General features: G+C 45.7%; 1 protein-coding gene across 3 annotated transcripts in view; it reads left to right on the forward strand.

Annotated features, from left to right (window-relative positions):
• Window positions 1-16750, forward strand: part of CALN1 (calneuron 1) — a 319581-nt gene that overhangs the window by 293000 nt on the left and 9831 nt on the right. For all 3 annotated transcript variants that reach the window (XM_075905109.1, XM_075905111.1, XM_075905110.1), the window contains one exon: window positions 998-1151. In XM_075905109.1, the coding sequence (XP_075761224.1) occupies window positions 998-1151 (154 nt within the window). The remainder of the gene's footprint in view (window positions 1-997; window positions 1152-16750) is intronic.

Raw genomic sequence — 16750 nt, forward strand, 5'->3', positions numbered from 1 at the left:
CCTTCAGTAGAAACCCATGCTGCCAGCTATGGGTACTTACAGGGAACACTGATGCTCACCCAAAAGCAAAGATATACCCTGTGGAGAAGGGTGAGGAACTGTGTTCTGCTGAGACACAGAGGTTTCTGCATATGTTTGCAGCAATGACAGTGTCAGGATAGGCACTGACATTGTGTGGGACCAGCACCCCCCTGCCTTGTCTATGGTCAAGCATACTTCAAGATTAATGCCATTTCTCTGTATTATGCATTCAAGAAAGAGAATCCACGACAAATAAGAGGGAGGGGGCGTGGAAAGATGGCACTGCACTACAAAAAGCCGCTAGGCAGCCCAACAGAGAGATCCTACTGAAAAGGAGGTTTGCCGAGTTGTGGCAGGGCTCCAGCTGTTTTCTCAGGGTGCATCTACACAGCAAGGCTCAACTCGCAATAAGCTATGCAAATTGAGCTACGTCAATTGCCTATCTTATTTCGAAATAGGGAGTGTCTGCACAGCACTTATTCCGAAATAGAGCACTCTTCCTCTGACTTCCTTTATTCCTCGCACGATGAGGGTTACAGGAGCTGGAGTAAGAAGTCCTCCAGTTTGACACTATTTTGAAATAACTGCCTGCTGCATAGACACGTACTAAGTTATTTCAGAATAGCGCTAGTTATGTTGAAAATGTGTTGCAATGTAGACACACCCTCATAGAACCCGTCCTGAACTCGGCTTACTGGGCGCATGCAAGCCCCTAAAGGCCCATGAGCTGCATGGAAATGATAGGGGTAGTGATGTATATACATCACATGCGTGCTTTTCTATGTCCCTTCTAAAGAACAGCATAGAAGTATGGAAAAGAATGTAGAAAATAACCTTTGGAGCCTTTCGCCCATGCTTAAATAATGAGCATGTAGCAAATTGGGTTTTCTTGGATGTGGAGAGAAGGTCGCGAAAGCACTTAAGATTTGTTATCAGTGACGCCAACTAACTGAAGTCCTTTCTTCCCTTCCCACAGTTTGACATGCAAAGGATAACGCTGGAAGAGCTCAAACATATTCTGTATCATGCATTTCGGGACCATTTAACAATGAAGGACATTGAAAACATCATCATCACTGAAGAGGAGAGTTTAAATGAAAACTCTGGCAACTGCCAAACAGAGTTTGAAGGTGGTGAAAAGTTTTTCTTTCTTCCTCTGTTATGAAAGGCTAGCTGACCCTTTCCCAAGGTTTAATTCGGTCAGATCCCATTGTCATCAGTGAGCACTGGTCTACTTAAAGACCGAGTGAAAACCTCAGAATTTGGGTCTTAGCCTTCTTTACTGTATGTCTGAGAGGGAGGGGGTGCTGAAATATGAACTATTAAGCTGGTATCTAATATGGTTTGCAGTACATTTTGTTAGTACTTTACAAGCATGGAAAATGTCAGCGCTTATGACTAAGAAGGGGATGTAAAACTCAGGATCTCTTACTCGATATAACGAATCCCCATTTCCGTACAAGTTAGATCTTGTAATCAATTTTTCAAGTTCAGTATCAGAATCATGAATCATTCTGGCATCAATTTTGTGCTTGTGGAACGATACCAAGGTAAGGCATCCCCACCAGTTTCCTTTTCACTTTCTTCCTTTTCCAGCACTCATGACACAGTAGCAAACTTAGTCACACTTTGTGGACTTCAGAATCGGGCTAAGCAATATGTTGCAACTGTAGAAAAGTACACGGCAGTTTTTCTTCCCCTTGATTAGGGGATTCTTTGGGGAGAGGGTTGTGGTGGTAGTTTGCTTTAAACCAAATGCTCTTTTACTTTGGTTTTGTTCCATGGTTCTTTTCTTTCACTACCCACTAAATAATGTATCTCTACTCTTAGTTAAGAGGCTGAGGAGTCAGAAGTAAGAATAGAACTGAGCACCTCTTGCCTTTCCACTCACTGTTTCATCTGCTGCCCCATCTGGCTGGGGGCGAAGGCGGGGGCACCACCCAACTTGTTCTTATAGAATCATAGAATCCGTGAGTTGGCAGAGACCTCAGGTGTCATCAAGTCCAACCTCCTGCCCAAAGCAGGACCAATCCCAACTAGATCAAGCCAGTCAGGGCTTTGTCAAGCTGGAACTTAAAAACCTCTAGGGATGGAGATTCCACCCCCTCCCTTGGGAACCCATCCCAGTGCTTCACCACCCTCCTAGTACAATAGTTTTTCCTAATATCCAACCTAGATCCCCCCACTGCAACTTTAGACTATTGTTCTGCGTTCTGTCACCACTAAGAACAGCCTCTCTCCAGCCTCTATGGAACCTCCCTTCAGGAAGTTGAAGGCTGCTATCAAATCCCCCCTCACTCTTCTCCTCTGTATACTAAATAAGCCCAAATCCCTCAGTCTTTCCTCATAAGTCACGTGCTGCAGCCCCCTAAACATTTTGGTTGCCCTCTGCTGGACTTTCTTCAATGCATCCACATCCTTACTGTAATTGGGGGCCCAGAATTGACACAATACCCCAGATGCTAACTGAAGTATTGGATACAATACTTCTTCATGCTAACACCAGCTTTTTCGACATCCATGGGTGAGAGCCACTCGGTGAACTGATATTCAGTTGCTCCACTGTGAATTGTTTCAGTCCCTGGAAACAGCATGAAAACAGGGAGATTTCGGGGTGCTCAGACCAACACTCTTCCCCCCGAAACACACCCACCCACGAACAGATAGCAATGAGAAATGTCAAGGAATGAAACAGGTTCACCACATTGAACCACCTCTATAAAAACGGTTAGACGGTTATTGTGAGGATTTTATCTGCTGAAAGGCTCTTTGGAACAGGACAGTTGATTTTCTTTATCAAATTAATAATAGGATCACTCATTTTAGGTTCAGTGGGAAATGGCAGTTCTCTCAAGAGTAGCTATTTCTCTCTGATGGCATTTCTGGGGACTTCACAATTGTTAGTATAAAATGATGCCAGAGAGCTTCTCGAGGAGACAGGGATCTCGTTAGCTGGCTCATATCCTTACGAGAGAGAAGTATTCATCTTTGTAACAGAATCAGCCCAATGAATTGCTCTGGAATGTTGCAGTGATCTCGTCAACACTAGTTAATTACTATCGATCATCCTGAATTCACTCTAACACAAAAGTCAACCTGCTCTTTCTTGAGCGGAGAAGAGAGAACCGTGCCAGTTTTAATGTTCCTACTTCAGGCGCGTCAAATTCTGCTCAGTTACACCAGTATCACAAAGCAGAATTTAGCTTAATCTACTAAAAATTTAGCCCCTTAAGGTCCCAGTCCTGCAAAGATTTGCACATAAGAACATAAGAACGGCCGTACTGGGTCAGACCAAAGGTCCATCTAGCCCAGTATCCTGTCTACCGACAGTGGCCAACACCAGGTGCCCTAGAGAGGATGGACTGAAGACAATGATCAAGCGATTTGTCTCCTGCCATCCCTCTCCAGCCTCTGACAAACAGAGGCCAAGGACACCATTTTATCCCCTGGCTAATAGCCTTTTATGGACCTAACCTCCATGAATTTCTCCAGCTTCTCTTTAAACTCTATTATAGTCCTAGCGTTCACAGCCTCCTCTGGCAAGGAGTTCCACAGGTTGACAACACGCTGTGTGAAGAAGAACTTTCTTTTATTAGTTTTAAACCTGCTACCCATTAATTTCATTTGGTGTCCTCTAGTTCTTCTATTATGGGAACTAATAAATAACTTTTCTTTATCAGCCCTCTCCACACCACTCATGATTTTATAGACCTCTATCATATCCCCCCTCAGTCTCCTCTTTTCTAAACTGAAAAGTCCCAGTCTCTTTAACCTCTCCTCATATGGGACCCGTTCCAAACCCCTAATCATTTTAGTTGCCCTTTTCTGAACCCTTTCCAAGGCCAAAATATCTTTTTTGAGGTGAGGAGACCACATCTGTACACAGTATTCCAGATGTGGGCGTACCATAGTTTTATACAGGGGCAGTAAGATATTCTGGGTCTTATTTTCTATCCCTTTCTTAATAATTCCTAGCATCCTATTTGCCTTTTTGACCGCCGCTGCACACTGTGTGGAAGTTTTCAGAGAACTGTCCACGATAACTCCAAGATCTTTCCTGATTTGTCGTAGCCAAATTAGCCCCCATCATACTGTACGTATAGTTGGGGTTATTTTTCCCAATGTGCATTACTTTACACAGGCATTCTGGAACTATTCCCATTAAAACCATCTCACCTCACCCACTTAATACACAAAGGTTTACAGCAAGGGTGGGCAAAAAGGGCCTGGCAGCTGACTTTAAGTGCTGAGTGCCCCTGGTGGGGGAGGGGAATTCATGTGCTCCCCCGCCCCCGGGCTCTGATTGGCCTGGGGGCAGGGGAGCACGCAAAGTCTCCTCCTGGCCTGCAAGTCGACTCTTAAGTGCAGCGTCCCCTTGCAGGGTGGGGGCAGGGAGCAAGAAACTTCCCGTGCTCCCCCCGCCCTCAGACTCTACTTAACCTGGGGGCCGGGGGGGCATGTGAAGTCTCCTCCTGGTGCCAGGGGTTGCGAGCGCCTAGAGGGAACTGCCAGCTGTTCAGAACAGCTGGCAGTTTGCTGCAGGGAGGGGGGAGCAGGGAAGGCAAAGACTTCATGTGTTTCCCCCACCCCCTGGCCAATTAGGTTCTGTGGGTGGGGAAGCACGGCTCTTCTGCCTGAAGCCCCGGGGCAGCCGCCATCTAAAATTATTGCCCACCCCTGGTTTAGAGAGACATTCTTTTATCTGCCCTGCCTGAGAATGACTAGCGTTGTGGGGGTTTGCTATTTTTTTTAAATCAGAAAACAACAACTCTTGTTGAAATCCATCAGTGATTCCACAGGGAATGTTTCCTGAGGTGCTTGGCAGAAGGTGTCTCATGTCATTTTGGTTTTAGTATTTGTATCCAGTTTCAGACTTGAAAACGATCCCATTTTAAATGTTGGGTTGCTTTCCCCCTTGCAGTTGTAGGGTGGCCGATCTTTCACTTCAAGTTTAAGAATGACTCGTTTAGTGTAATAGTCTCCTTTACTTTCCTACAGTAAGTTCAGAGTCAGAGAAACTTACTAGACTCGTTATTTTTAGGTATAGATTAGCCTGCAGATTTAAATTAAGCCTAAAGCCCCATTGCTCAGGGCTTTGAAAAATTTTCTTTCCTGTGCAGCATAGTTTGACCTAACAAACACTGTAAATACAGCTCGATTTATAGACACGTTATTCTGTTGATGTAGCTGTAAGTCTCTCAGGGAGGCATATACCTATCCAGATGGAAAACTGTTCCTGTCGATGTCGGAAATGTCTGCTCTACCGCACCAGCACACACCTGGGCCACTGCAGGCCACAGACCTCACCATGTCCTTCAAGAGAGTTCCATTTGCAAATTCACTGATAGGCACCAGTTCTCCAAACCGCAGGAAATACGTCCTTTCTTTGCTAAATCAGTTTTAAATGCAGCCTGAGTTTGCCAAAACACGTCTGTGTCCAGAATATTTGAGGTGGGTTCATTTAAATCAGTGCAGTTTTTGTGCATTTTGAATTGATACCTGATTCCTGTCCAAATGGTGTGTGACACACATCGTGAGTCGTAGCCAGCTAGCGGCTTACCCTGGCGGCCCTGCAACCCAAGTTTGAAAAATGCTGACCTAGTGCATCCTCCTGCTTAACACAAAGCACCACCAAATTATCCCAAGCAGGCACAATCACCCTGTCTTTAGTAACAAATGCAAAATACGGGTTCCTACTTATGAGTCCCAATAAACCATTTTAATCACTTTGCTTTACATCGGCATTACCTGCTGATAATCCAGGAATGTGACTCAGTGGGGGAATTTCAGGTGGTTCCGAGTTCAGCGTTCCATGGGCCTGATATTTTGATGAACTATCCCAACAGCCCGGGTCTGCTGAAATTGGGCTGGAAGTGTCATATGCTCAGTCTGTCAGTATATTGGTACTTCCTGCTTCTGAAAGTACACCAGGAACAGCTTTTCCCCATAGGATGCTGGCACTGCTGGTGCCAGACAGAACCCAGAAGCATATGGACCCATTAAAAATCCGGAGGAAAAATATTTTTGAACCAAAAAGCTTTTATCCAGCTTTGAAGCATTCGATTAATAAAGTTCAGCTGTGCAACTGGCACTTTGGAAATGTCTTTTGGCCTCCAATTAAGGATCATCTTTCCCCTGCACAAAGGTGTTAACAATATACTCTGGTGCTCCACCTATGCCCATCACACATGTGCCAAAATCTAATGCACGGCTCCAGAGCAAGATGGCAGTACTTGCATGAGTAGAGTAGCAGCATCTGGGGAGAAGTTTTAGACATGCCTTGATTATTGCAGTAGGTTTGGCAACAAGGCTGTGTAGTGAGACTGGTTAATGGGGAGAGGTATGTGGTCCCTCACCCCCAAACTAATCTGATTTTGACGACGTGTTAATGCTCACTAATACCGTAGAAACATTCTTCCCAACAGCAGAAAACTGTGTGCTCTTTCCATGGACACAGACACTGACACTGATACTTTGTGCAGTAATTGTACCAGTACTATGGATGCACTTACACAAGGTTCTTACACAGCTTGAACTGCCCTGGTCCAGCACCCTTGGAATCTGACCAGTCCTGGACCAAGGAATTTTCTGGATAAGAGGAAGTCAATTCCGGCCCAGAGCTCTGCTTTTCCCCAGCTGCCAGGAGGCTATGCTGCCACTGTGGGGCTCAGGTTTCTCCTAGCTCCCTAGTCCAGTGAAGCGCCTGGTCCGACCCCACTGATTTGTCCCATGAGTGCTCCCATGAGGTTGCTTTGCTGATAGATGCCAGACTAGGGGTGTTGCCAGACCAGGGAGGTCTGGATTGGGGAGTTTCAACCGGTACCACTATAGCATATTCTTGTAAAGAAAGTGCAATAAACAATGTTGGTATAAGGCACACCAGTTATTTCACTGCATCCTCACAAGGGTTAGACCAACATAATTTACCCCTCTAAACCAAATAGTTATTTTGGTTCAAAATTGCTGTCCGTGTCAGGCCTTAGCTAATTATTTTATGTCTATGCAGACAAAGGAATCTCAGGCCACAAAATAAAGACTTTCAGGATTGTGCTTTATAATTTTCACTAGGCATGGACTGAAACAACGCAAATCCAGATGTGCACCCCCTACAATCTTGAGTGCGGAAGTCCAAAAGTGTCATTCTGATCGCTCTGGACCCAAATCTGCATTTTGTAACTGGCTTCTATATTTAAATTGCCACCTATTCGACCACAAAGTCTGTGCTCTGGCAGAGAAAAAAACTGAAACAGCCCCCCAAATTGTATATCAGGGTAGACAATCTGAATGACACAGAACCAACGATAAAAATGGTATTTCTCCAGAGATTTCAGTACTTAGTCTAACAAACAGAAGGATGCCCACTAATTTTTTCTGCCCATTGACACTGTTCCTTTTATTAATGAGCAAGACAGGGGAATGTAGGCAAGAACCAAGAATTTATGGCCAAGAAACAAGTGCTCAGGAAAAAGGAGCGCAGTTCAAAATTACACTAAGCCCTTTTGGCTGGCACGGCCTTAAATCAAAATGCTCATGACATGCTGCCAAACACACTGCAGGAAGCGAGTTAGAATGTCTATATGCTGATGACTGTGCCCTGCGCACCACAAATATTTCACCCTCAGATGTGACATTGAAATTAACAGGGCATAATTGAGCAGCTGCAGCCAAAGGCTTTGAGCTCCTCGTTTTCAAACTGTGAGCAAGGAGCAGAGGTTGACGCCTCCTGTGAGGAAAATAACTTGATTCCCAGACAAACAGAAGGAAACCTGGGACTTGTCTATACTAACATTTTGTGCGTGGTGAGCTGGGGGGGGGGGGGGTAGCTTACTGCATGTTAACTGTCTCCAGGGACTCTACTACCACACACTTAACTGTCCCCTAGTGCACTTTGCTCTACCCTGTGCTGCACTATGTCTCGACTCATGGCCGCGAATAGAGAACAGATTCTGCACAGCCCCCGTGTATAGGTGTGAATAGCATTGCTGGTGAGTAACACAAGGCCAGAACCTTAGGGCACATTCCACTCCACGCTTAAGCGGTGCTTAGTGACGTAGCATCCGACCGCCTCACTGCTGCCAGGTACTTTTCCTGCTACTCCTCCCTGCCAGCGCCTTTCACCATCGGCCACACACTGCATTGTGGCCGTGGCCTGTTTCCTACTGTTGCATGTGGCTACATGGTGCTCTCAGAGTAACCAGGCCTTAGTGCAGGGGTGACAATAAGCCAGACACGGCTCCTCAGGATGGACCCCTTGAGGGCCACCGGTGCCTTATTTACCTGCCCCTCTGGGAGCATGAGCACTTGTAGCTCCTGGTGGATGCAGAGCACCATTCCTGGCCAATAGGAGCTGCGGAAAGCAGTGTCCCAGTCCACGTCACTTCCTGCAGCTCCTATTGGCCAGCAACGGTGATCTGCGGTGGACAGGAGCGTCAAGCGGCCGTGCCCGCAGAGGCGCAGGTAAGTAAAGCTCCGGCAGCCTGCCAGGCGCTAACCCTGGTGATCCCCATCCAGTCCACAGGCTGGTTATTGCCCGCCACTGCCTCAGTGTAGGGCAGCAGGGTCCACGCGCACAGTTAGCACACGAGAGCGTTACAGCCTAACTTGCTGCGTGCTAGTTTGTGGTGAGCTCGGCTTTCACATAGCCCCTCTCCTAGTGTTGTGTGCTGGGACTGTGGCAGTGTTCACTGGAAATATTTCCCTGTAGCAGCTGCATTGGAAGAAGGATCCTCCTTTACTTACAGCCATAGATTAGGTGTGACGACACTGACCCGTTCGGACATAACATCCTCGAGTCTTCCCTCAGCCACTTTGGCTATATTCTGGTCAATATTAGCCCGTTGTGCCTTCTTCTCCAACCTAACAGACAAGACTTTGCAGCCACCCTCTGCCCTGCAACCTTCTCCAACAGCTCTTCCTCCAAAGAGGTCCATATTTCACTTGGCACCAGTTATACAGGCACTCTTCTTCATTAGCTTTCAGCCTGCCTTGTCCCTGCATTCTTGAGGTGTTCACCTATGCTGATGCTGGTGCATAGTCCGTTGGCTGTGCTCGCTCCCTGCCGAGCCCGCTGCCACCAGCCCCGGTGCCTCATTGTCATTTATGAACGTTACACTTTCACTGAGTTGCACTCCAAGTCTATTCCCACTTGCCAATAATTCCCCTGCCCCCCAATAAGATTCCCCTGCTTTGATGGGACGATCTCGTTGTGGATAGCCCCTTGCTTCCTTTATGTAGCTCAATCTCATACTGCTTTGAGCAGCACTGCTTCTTGTCACTCTACCTCTCGCACACCAGCAGGATTCCTGACCCGGATCAGTCTGAGCGGAAAGCTCACATCTTACCGCGGCTGAGATCCCAGGAGAAGTGTGCAAGCAGAGGAGATGAGCACAGAGAAAAGTGGCTAGGCTCCGGGAGAATTCCCGTCGAAAAACACAGAGGAAGAGCCCCCAAGTGTTATGCTGAAAGGGTTGACTTGATTAGGAAGGATTGAGAATAAACAGGAAAACACAAGCCACGGCCGTCATGGTACAGGGCCTAGATGTTAGTACAGAGACGGATCTCTGCCGTAAAGTGCCGACTTTCCAAAACCCCACCCCTCTCGTAACAGGGAGCACCGCTGAAAGCTGGCAGTAGAGCTTGTCTAGCTGTGACCCATATTAGCTGAATCTATCCTGGCTCTCCCTAGCATCCCGGGTGGTGCACATAGATGTCCATAGTAGCTGTCTGTCCTCGGACCAGTGATGACCTTTCACTGGAATGGAGGCAAGACAAGATATTGTTTAACACTGCTCCAGAGAGCTGAACTTTGGGAGGACAAACACAATGACAGGGTCTTTACAAAAACAAACTCTAGGACCATTTTTACAGGCTGGGGACTGAATGGCTAAGTAGCAGTTCAGCAGAAAAGGACCTGGGGGTTACAGTGGATGAGAAGCTGGATAGGAGTCAACAGTATGTCCTTGTAGCCAAGAAGGCTAATGGCATATCAGGGTACATTAGGAGGAGCATTGCCAGCAGATCCAGAGAAGTGATTATTCCCCTTTATTTGGCTCTGGTGAGGCCACATCTGGAATAGTGTGTCCAGTTTTGAGCCCCCCACTGTAGAAAGGATGTGGACACATTGCAGAGGGTGCAGCGGAGGGTGACCAAAATGATTAGGGAGCGCATGACTTATGAGGAGAGACTGAGGGATTTGGGTTTCATTAGTCTGCAGAAGAGAAGAGTGAGGGGGGATTTGAGAACAGCCTTCAACTTCCTGAAGGGAGGTTCCAAAGAGGATGGAGAGAGGCTGTTCTTAGTAGTGACGGGTGGCAGAACAAGGAGCAATGGTCTCAAGTTGCAGTGGGGGAGGTCTAGGTTGGATATTAGGAAAAACTATTTCATTAGGAGGGTGGGGAAGCACTGGGATGGGTTCCCGGGGGGGAGGGGGTGGAATCTCCATCCCTAGAGGTTTTCAAGTCCCTGCTTGACAAAGCTCTAGCTGGGATGATTTAGCTGGGATTGGTCCTGCCTTGGGCAGGGGGCTGGACTTGATGACCTCCTACGGTCTCTTCCAGCTCTAGGATTCTATGATTCTACCACTTCCATTGGTCTAGTTTGCTCAGAGCAAATGTCTGGTGGGATTGCGTGTCTGTACCCCTCTCCAAGAAATAAAATCATCTGCCTGTAGAATACCATTGGACTGTGGCTGCTACCACCTCAACGTAAGAACATAAGAACAGCCAGATTAGGTCAGACCAATGGTCCATCCAGCTCAGTATCCCGTCTGCCGACAGTGGCCAATACCAGATACCCCAGAGGGAGGGATCACAACAGGTAATCCTCCTTCCCCTGTCACTCACCTCATTCAAAACCCTTGCTCTCGCTGTAGATGCAGTCTGTTTAAACAACTGCACCTTGAGGTGGGGGTTATGTTGCATTATCCAGCTCCCCCTGTAGACAGGTCAGGGCTAGAGGAAGAAGATTATATTGTAATGGGTTGTCTTGGAGAGCAATTTTTTTCAAGTTGGCACGCTTTCCTTTTGGTAGGCACGGCAGGAACTCAAACCATCAGCACAGAGTAGCCTTCCATAAGGAAAACAGGGGCCTTGGGACTGTAAGTTTCTGCCTCCAGGTGAATTCAGAATCTGGCCCTGACCAGGCAGAAAGTTTGAGTACAGCCATTTGACTCAGCACCCCCAGAATCAGGTCCCTTGTGATTAGTGAAAGGATTTTTATGAATCATGTATAAAACTTTTTTTCTTCCTCTTCCCCCCTTTCATCGCCACCAACACAGCGTACGGCGCACAGTACAGAATAAGACTGGCAGGAATAATTTAGGCCCACAGTGAATCACCAATGATTTATTCTTTGGAGATGGAAATGGAAGATTTGTTTGTACACTAATAAATTCAAAATCAAAGACATCTAAGTTCCTGCTATTCATGTATAACATAAAATGCTCCACAAATTTTAAGCATTTTGCAAAGTTATTGATGAATCAATTTTTTCATTTGCCAGTGTTCTAGAAAACACACAGTCCTGTTGAATATCTCCCTTTCTAAAGAGAAATGCAGATGGGCAAAATAGAGCATCCTGGGGTGCATAGGATTTCGTGTTTGTGACCACCCAAATATTGCTTCATAATAATAGTGAGACATATGAAATCATAGAACAGGGCTACTCAACTTTGGAAGCCCCGGGGGGCCACAATGATACTCACAGCACATGCCGAGGGCTGCAACTCGAGAGTGGTTGCATGTATATGCAAATATATATGCAAATATATGCAAATAGCTCCTTTCACACTGACGGGTATGAATACAAAGATTAAGGCAAGACTGCACAACACACAGGCCCCATTTATGTCAGTTCTGCTGATATTAATAAAATGCAACATTCACCCGATTTCCACTCATATGGCAGCACTTTTAATGAGCCATGACAGTCCAGGAATGTAACTACTAAAACACACCTCAACAGGAGACCATTCTATTGACTGCTTTTTTGTTTTGGCTGCCACCCGTGGGCCATATGTTGAGCCCCATGTCCAAATCCAAACTGCACCATGGGCTGCAAACAAACAGGCTGTGGTCCACGAGACCCACGGGCCGTGTGTTGAGTAGCCCTGTGATAGAATATGAGCAAGGGACTGGAATATATTGTGCCCATTATTTTAAGAACCGAGGCAAGAGAAACAGCCAGACAGGAACAATATCAGCGACTTCGAGACATCGTAGGTCTGATTCCGATCTGAGTTTTATCCATGTAACTTCAATGGGATTGCTCTGGAGATATACTGTGGTAAGCAAGATTAGACTGACATTACTCCACTTGATAACTATTCCACCCTGAGCGAAGATTACTGAGCATAGCATCCCCAATGCCGTTATCACCAGATGCACAGCTAAAAGTCATCTGGCGATGTAAAGATTTTCTTCAGCCTGATCCTGCAGCCAGGCCTCAGTACAGAACTCCCACTGAATTCACAAAACAGTCCACGTGTGGTGTACGACATTGCTAGAGAGTGTAAGAATTTTGCATTCAGCATCTAAAGAAGTGATTATTCGCCTTTATTCGGCTGTGGTGAGGCCACTTCTGGAGTACTGAGTCCAGTTCTGGGCTCCCCACTACGGAAAGGATGTGAACGCATTGGAGAGGGTCTAGTGGAAGGCAACAAAAATGATTAGGGGGCTGGAGCACAAGCACATGACCTGCGAGGAGAGGCTGAGGAATTTGGCCTTGTTTAGTCTACAGAAAAGAGTGAGGGGGGATTGGATAGCAGCCTTTAACTACCTGAAGGGAGGTTCTATAGAGGATGGAGAAAGGCTGTTCACAGTAGCGACAGATGGCAGAGCGAGGAGCAATGGTCTCAAGTTTCAGTGGGGGAGGTTTAGGTTGGATATTAGGAAAAACTATTTCACTGGGAGGGTGGAGAAGCACTGGAATGGGTTCCCTAGGGAGGTGGTGGAATCTCCATCCCTAGAGGTTTTTCAGTCTTGGCTTGACAAAGCCCTGGCTGGGTTGATTTAATTGGGGTTGGTCCTGCTTTGGGTAGGTGGTTGGACTCAATGACCTCCTGATGTCTCTTCCAGTCCCAGAGTCTATTATTCTAAGTGGAAGCTGCATACCAAATGTGGTAGTCCTAGCTTTTACTGTTTAGGAGGAGTTCTTAAAGAAACAGACTTGCAGACAGATGGACAGATAGAATCACACACCCATGATAACACTGGGAGACACACAATAGAACCCATTCTAAAAATGGGGTGACTGAAACCTGGGGAAGTAAATTGGCTTATGTAAGGTCACAGTATGACCCAAAGACAAAGGGTTTGTTTAAACAAACCATAATTCTAGACTTCCAATGTTGTATTTTGACTTGTAGAGGATACCCCCACTTTTCTACAGGATAGCTATAGATGTTAGTCCACTGTTCCATAAGTCTTATATTAAAAACCATTTTTAAAGTTCTGCTTTTGCTTGTACACTGAAAACTTAGATGGTATTGCCAGGATGTGATTGTGTACCATATTTAACCATTGAAATTGGTCTCTGTATTTGGAGAGCGTTGTCTGATGAGACCGCACCTGGAATACTCTCTTTAGTTTTCAGCACCGCATTACTGGAAATATGTCGGCAAATTGGAAGGAATTCAGAGACCAATCTTTCCTTTTAAAATAACTGACTAGTTATAGCTCCGTTAAACAATAGTACATTAAACCCTTTTCATAATTGTAAATAGTATTTCGGTGCCAAGAGGAGATAGGCATAACATTGGAATAAATTGCTTAGGGAGATTGTGGAATCTCCACAGAATCATAGAATATTAGGACTGTAGGGACCTCGAGAGTCATCGAGTCCAGTCCCCTGCCCGCATGGCAGGACCAAATACTGTCTAGACCATCCCTGATAGACATTTATCTAACCTACTCTTAAATATCTCCAGAGATGGGGATTCCACAACCTCCCTGGGCAATTTATTCCAGTGTTTAACCACCCTGACAGTTGGGAACTTTTTCCTAATGTCCAACCTAAACCGCCCTTGCTGCAGTTTAAGCCCATTGCTTCTTGTTCTATCCTCAGAGGCCAAGATGAACAAGTTTTCTCCCTCCTCCTTATGACACCCTTTTAGATATCTGAAAACTACTATCATGTCCCCCCTCAATCTTCTCTTTTCTAAACTAAACAAACCCAATTCCTTCAGCCTTCCCTCATAGGTCATGTTCTCTAGACCTTTAATCATTCTCGTTGCTCTTCTTTGGACCCTCTCCAATTTTTCCACATCTTTCTTGAAATGCGGTGCTCAGAACTGGACACAATACTCCAACGGAAGCCTAACCAGCGCAGAGTAGAGCGGAGGAATGACTTCCCGTGTCTTGCTCACAACACACCTGTTAATACATCTCAGAATCATGTTTGCTTTCTTTGCAACAGCATCACACTGCTGACTCATATTTAACTTGTGGTCCACTATAACCTCTAGATCCCTTTCTGCCATACTTCTTCCTAGGCAGTCACTTTCCATTCTGTATGTGTAAAACTGATTGTTCCTTCCTAAGTGGAGCATTTTGCATTTGTCTTTATTAAACTTCATCCTATTTATCTCAGACCATTTCTCCAATTTGTCCAGGTCATTTTGAATTATGATCCTATCCTCCAGATTAGTCGCAACCCCTCCCAGCTTGGTGCAAACTTAATAAGCGTACTTTCTATGCCAAAATCTAAATCGTTGATGAAGATATTGAACAGAGACGGTCCCAAAACAGACCCCTGTGGAACCCCACTTGTTATACCTTTCCAGCAGGATTGTGAACCATTAATAACTACTCTCTGAGTACGGTTATCCAGCCAGTTATGCACCCACGTTATAGTAGCCCCATCTAAGTTGTATTTACCTAGTTTATTGATAAGAATATCATGTGAGATCGTATCAAACACCTTACTAAAGTCTAGGTATACCACATCCACCGCTTCTCCTTATCCACAAGACTTGTTATCCTATTAAAGAAAGCTATCAGATTGGTTTGACATGATTTGTTCTTTACAAATCCATGCTAGCTGTTCCCTATCACCTTGCCACTTTCCAAGTGTTTACAGATGATTTCCTTAATTACTTGCTCCATTATCTTCCCTGGCACAGAAGTTAAACTAACTGGTCTGTAGTTTCCTGGGTTGTTCTTATTTCCCTTTTTATAGATGGGCACTATATTTGCCCTTTTCCAGTCCTCTGGAATCTCTCCTGTCTCCCATGATTTTCCAAAGATGATAGCTAGAGGTTCAGATACCTCCTCTATCAGCTCCTTGAGAATTCTAGGATGCATTTCATCAGGCCCTGGTGACTTGCAGGCATCTAACTTTTCTAGGTGATTTTTAACTTGTTCTTTTTTTATTTTACCTTCTAAAATTACCCCCTTTCCACTAGCATTCACTATGTTAGGCATTCCTTCAGACTTCTCGGTGAAGACTGAAACAAAGAAGTCATTGAGCATCTCTGCCATTTCCAAGTTTCCTGTTACTGTTTCCCCCTCCTCACTGACCAGTGGGCCTACCCTCTCCTTGGTCTTCCTCTTGCTTCTAATGTATTTATAAAACATCTTCTTGTTTCCCTTTATTCCCGTAGCTAGTTTGAGCTCATTCTGTGCCTTTGCCTTTCTAATCTTGCCCCTGCATTCTTGTGCTGTTTGCCTATATTCATCATTTGTAATTTGTCCTACTTTCCATTTTTTATATGACTCCTTTTTTATTGTTAGATCATGCAAGATCTCGTGGTTAAGCCAAGGCGGTCTTTTGCCATCTTTCCAACACATCAGAATAGCTTGCTTTTGGGCCCTTAACAATGTCCCTTTGAAAAACTGCCAACTCTCCTCAGTTGTTTTTCCTCTCAGTATCGATTGTCTCCAATGCAGTCCAAGAACTTATTGGATAGTCTGTGCCCTGCAGTGTAATTTTCCCAACATATATCTGGATAGTTGAAGTCCCCCCTCACCACCAAATCTTGGGCTTTGGATGATTTTGTTAGTTGTTTCAAAAAAGCCTCATCCACTTCTTCCACCTGGGTAGGTGGCCTGTAGTAGACTCCTAGCATGACTTCACCTTTGTTTTTAATCCCTTTTAGCCTAACCCAGAGACTCTCAACATTTCTGTCTCCTATGCCCACCTCCACCTCAGTCTAAGTGTGTTCATTTTTAATGTATAAGGCAACACCTCCTCCCTTTTTTCCCTGTCTATCCTTCCTGAGCAAGCTGTACCCTTCTATACAAACATTCCAATCACGTGTATTATCCCACCAAGTTTCTGTGATGCCAACAATGTCATAATTGTACTTATTTATTAGCACTTCCAGTTCTTCCTGCTTATTTCCCATACTTCTCGCACTTGTATATAGGCTTCTAAGATCCTGAATTGACCTTGCCTCCCAGTTTTGCCCTGACCCTCCTTTCTCTCTGCCATTATAGCCCACGCTCCCTCCCATTTCCTGCCCATCTCCCAGGCCTCCGTGTTCTCCACTTACCTGTGGGCTTTGCTCACCTGTCCCCGTTGAACCTAGTTTAAAGCCCTCCTCACTAGGTTAGCTAGTCTGTGTCCAAATAGGGTCTTCCCCCTCCTCAAAAGGTGGATGCCATCCCTGCTCAGCAGTCCTTTCTGGAATAGCATCCCATGGTCGAGGAAGCCAAAGCCCTCCTGGCGACACCATCCTCGCAGCCAGGCATTCACCTTCAGGATGCACCTGTCTCTGCCCGGGCCCCCACCT

The sequence above is a fragment of the Pelodiscus sinensis genome, chromosome 21 (assembly GCF_049634645.1).
Source record: "Pelodiscus sinensis isolate JC-2024 chromosome 21, ASM4963464v1, whole genome shotgun sequence".
Lineage (NCBI taxonomy): Eukaryota > Metazoa > Chordata > Testudines > Trionychidae > Pelodiscus > Pelodiscus sinensis.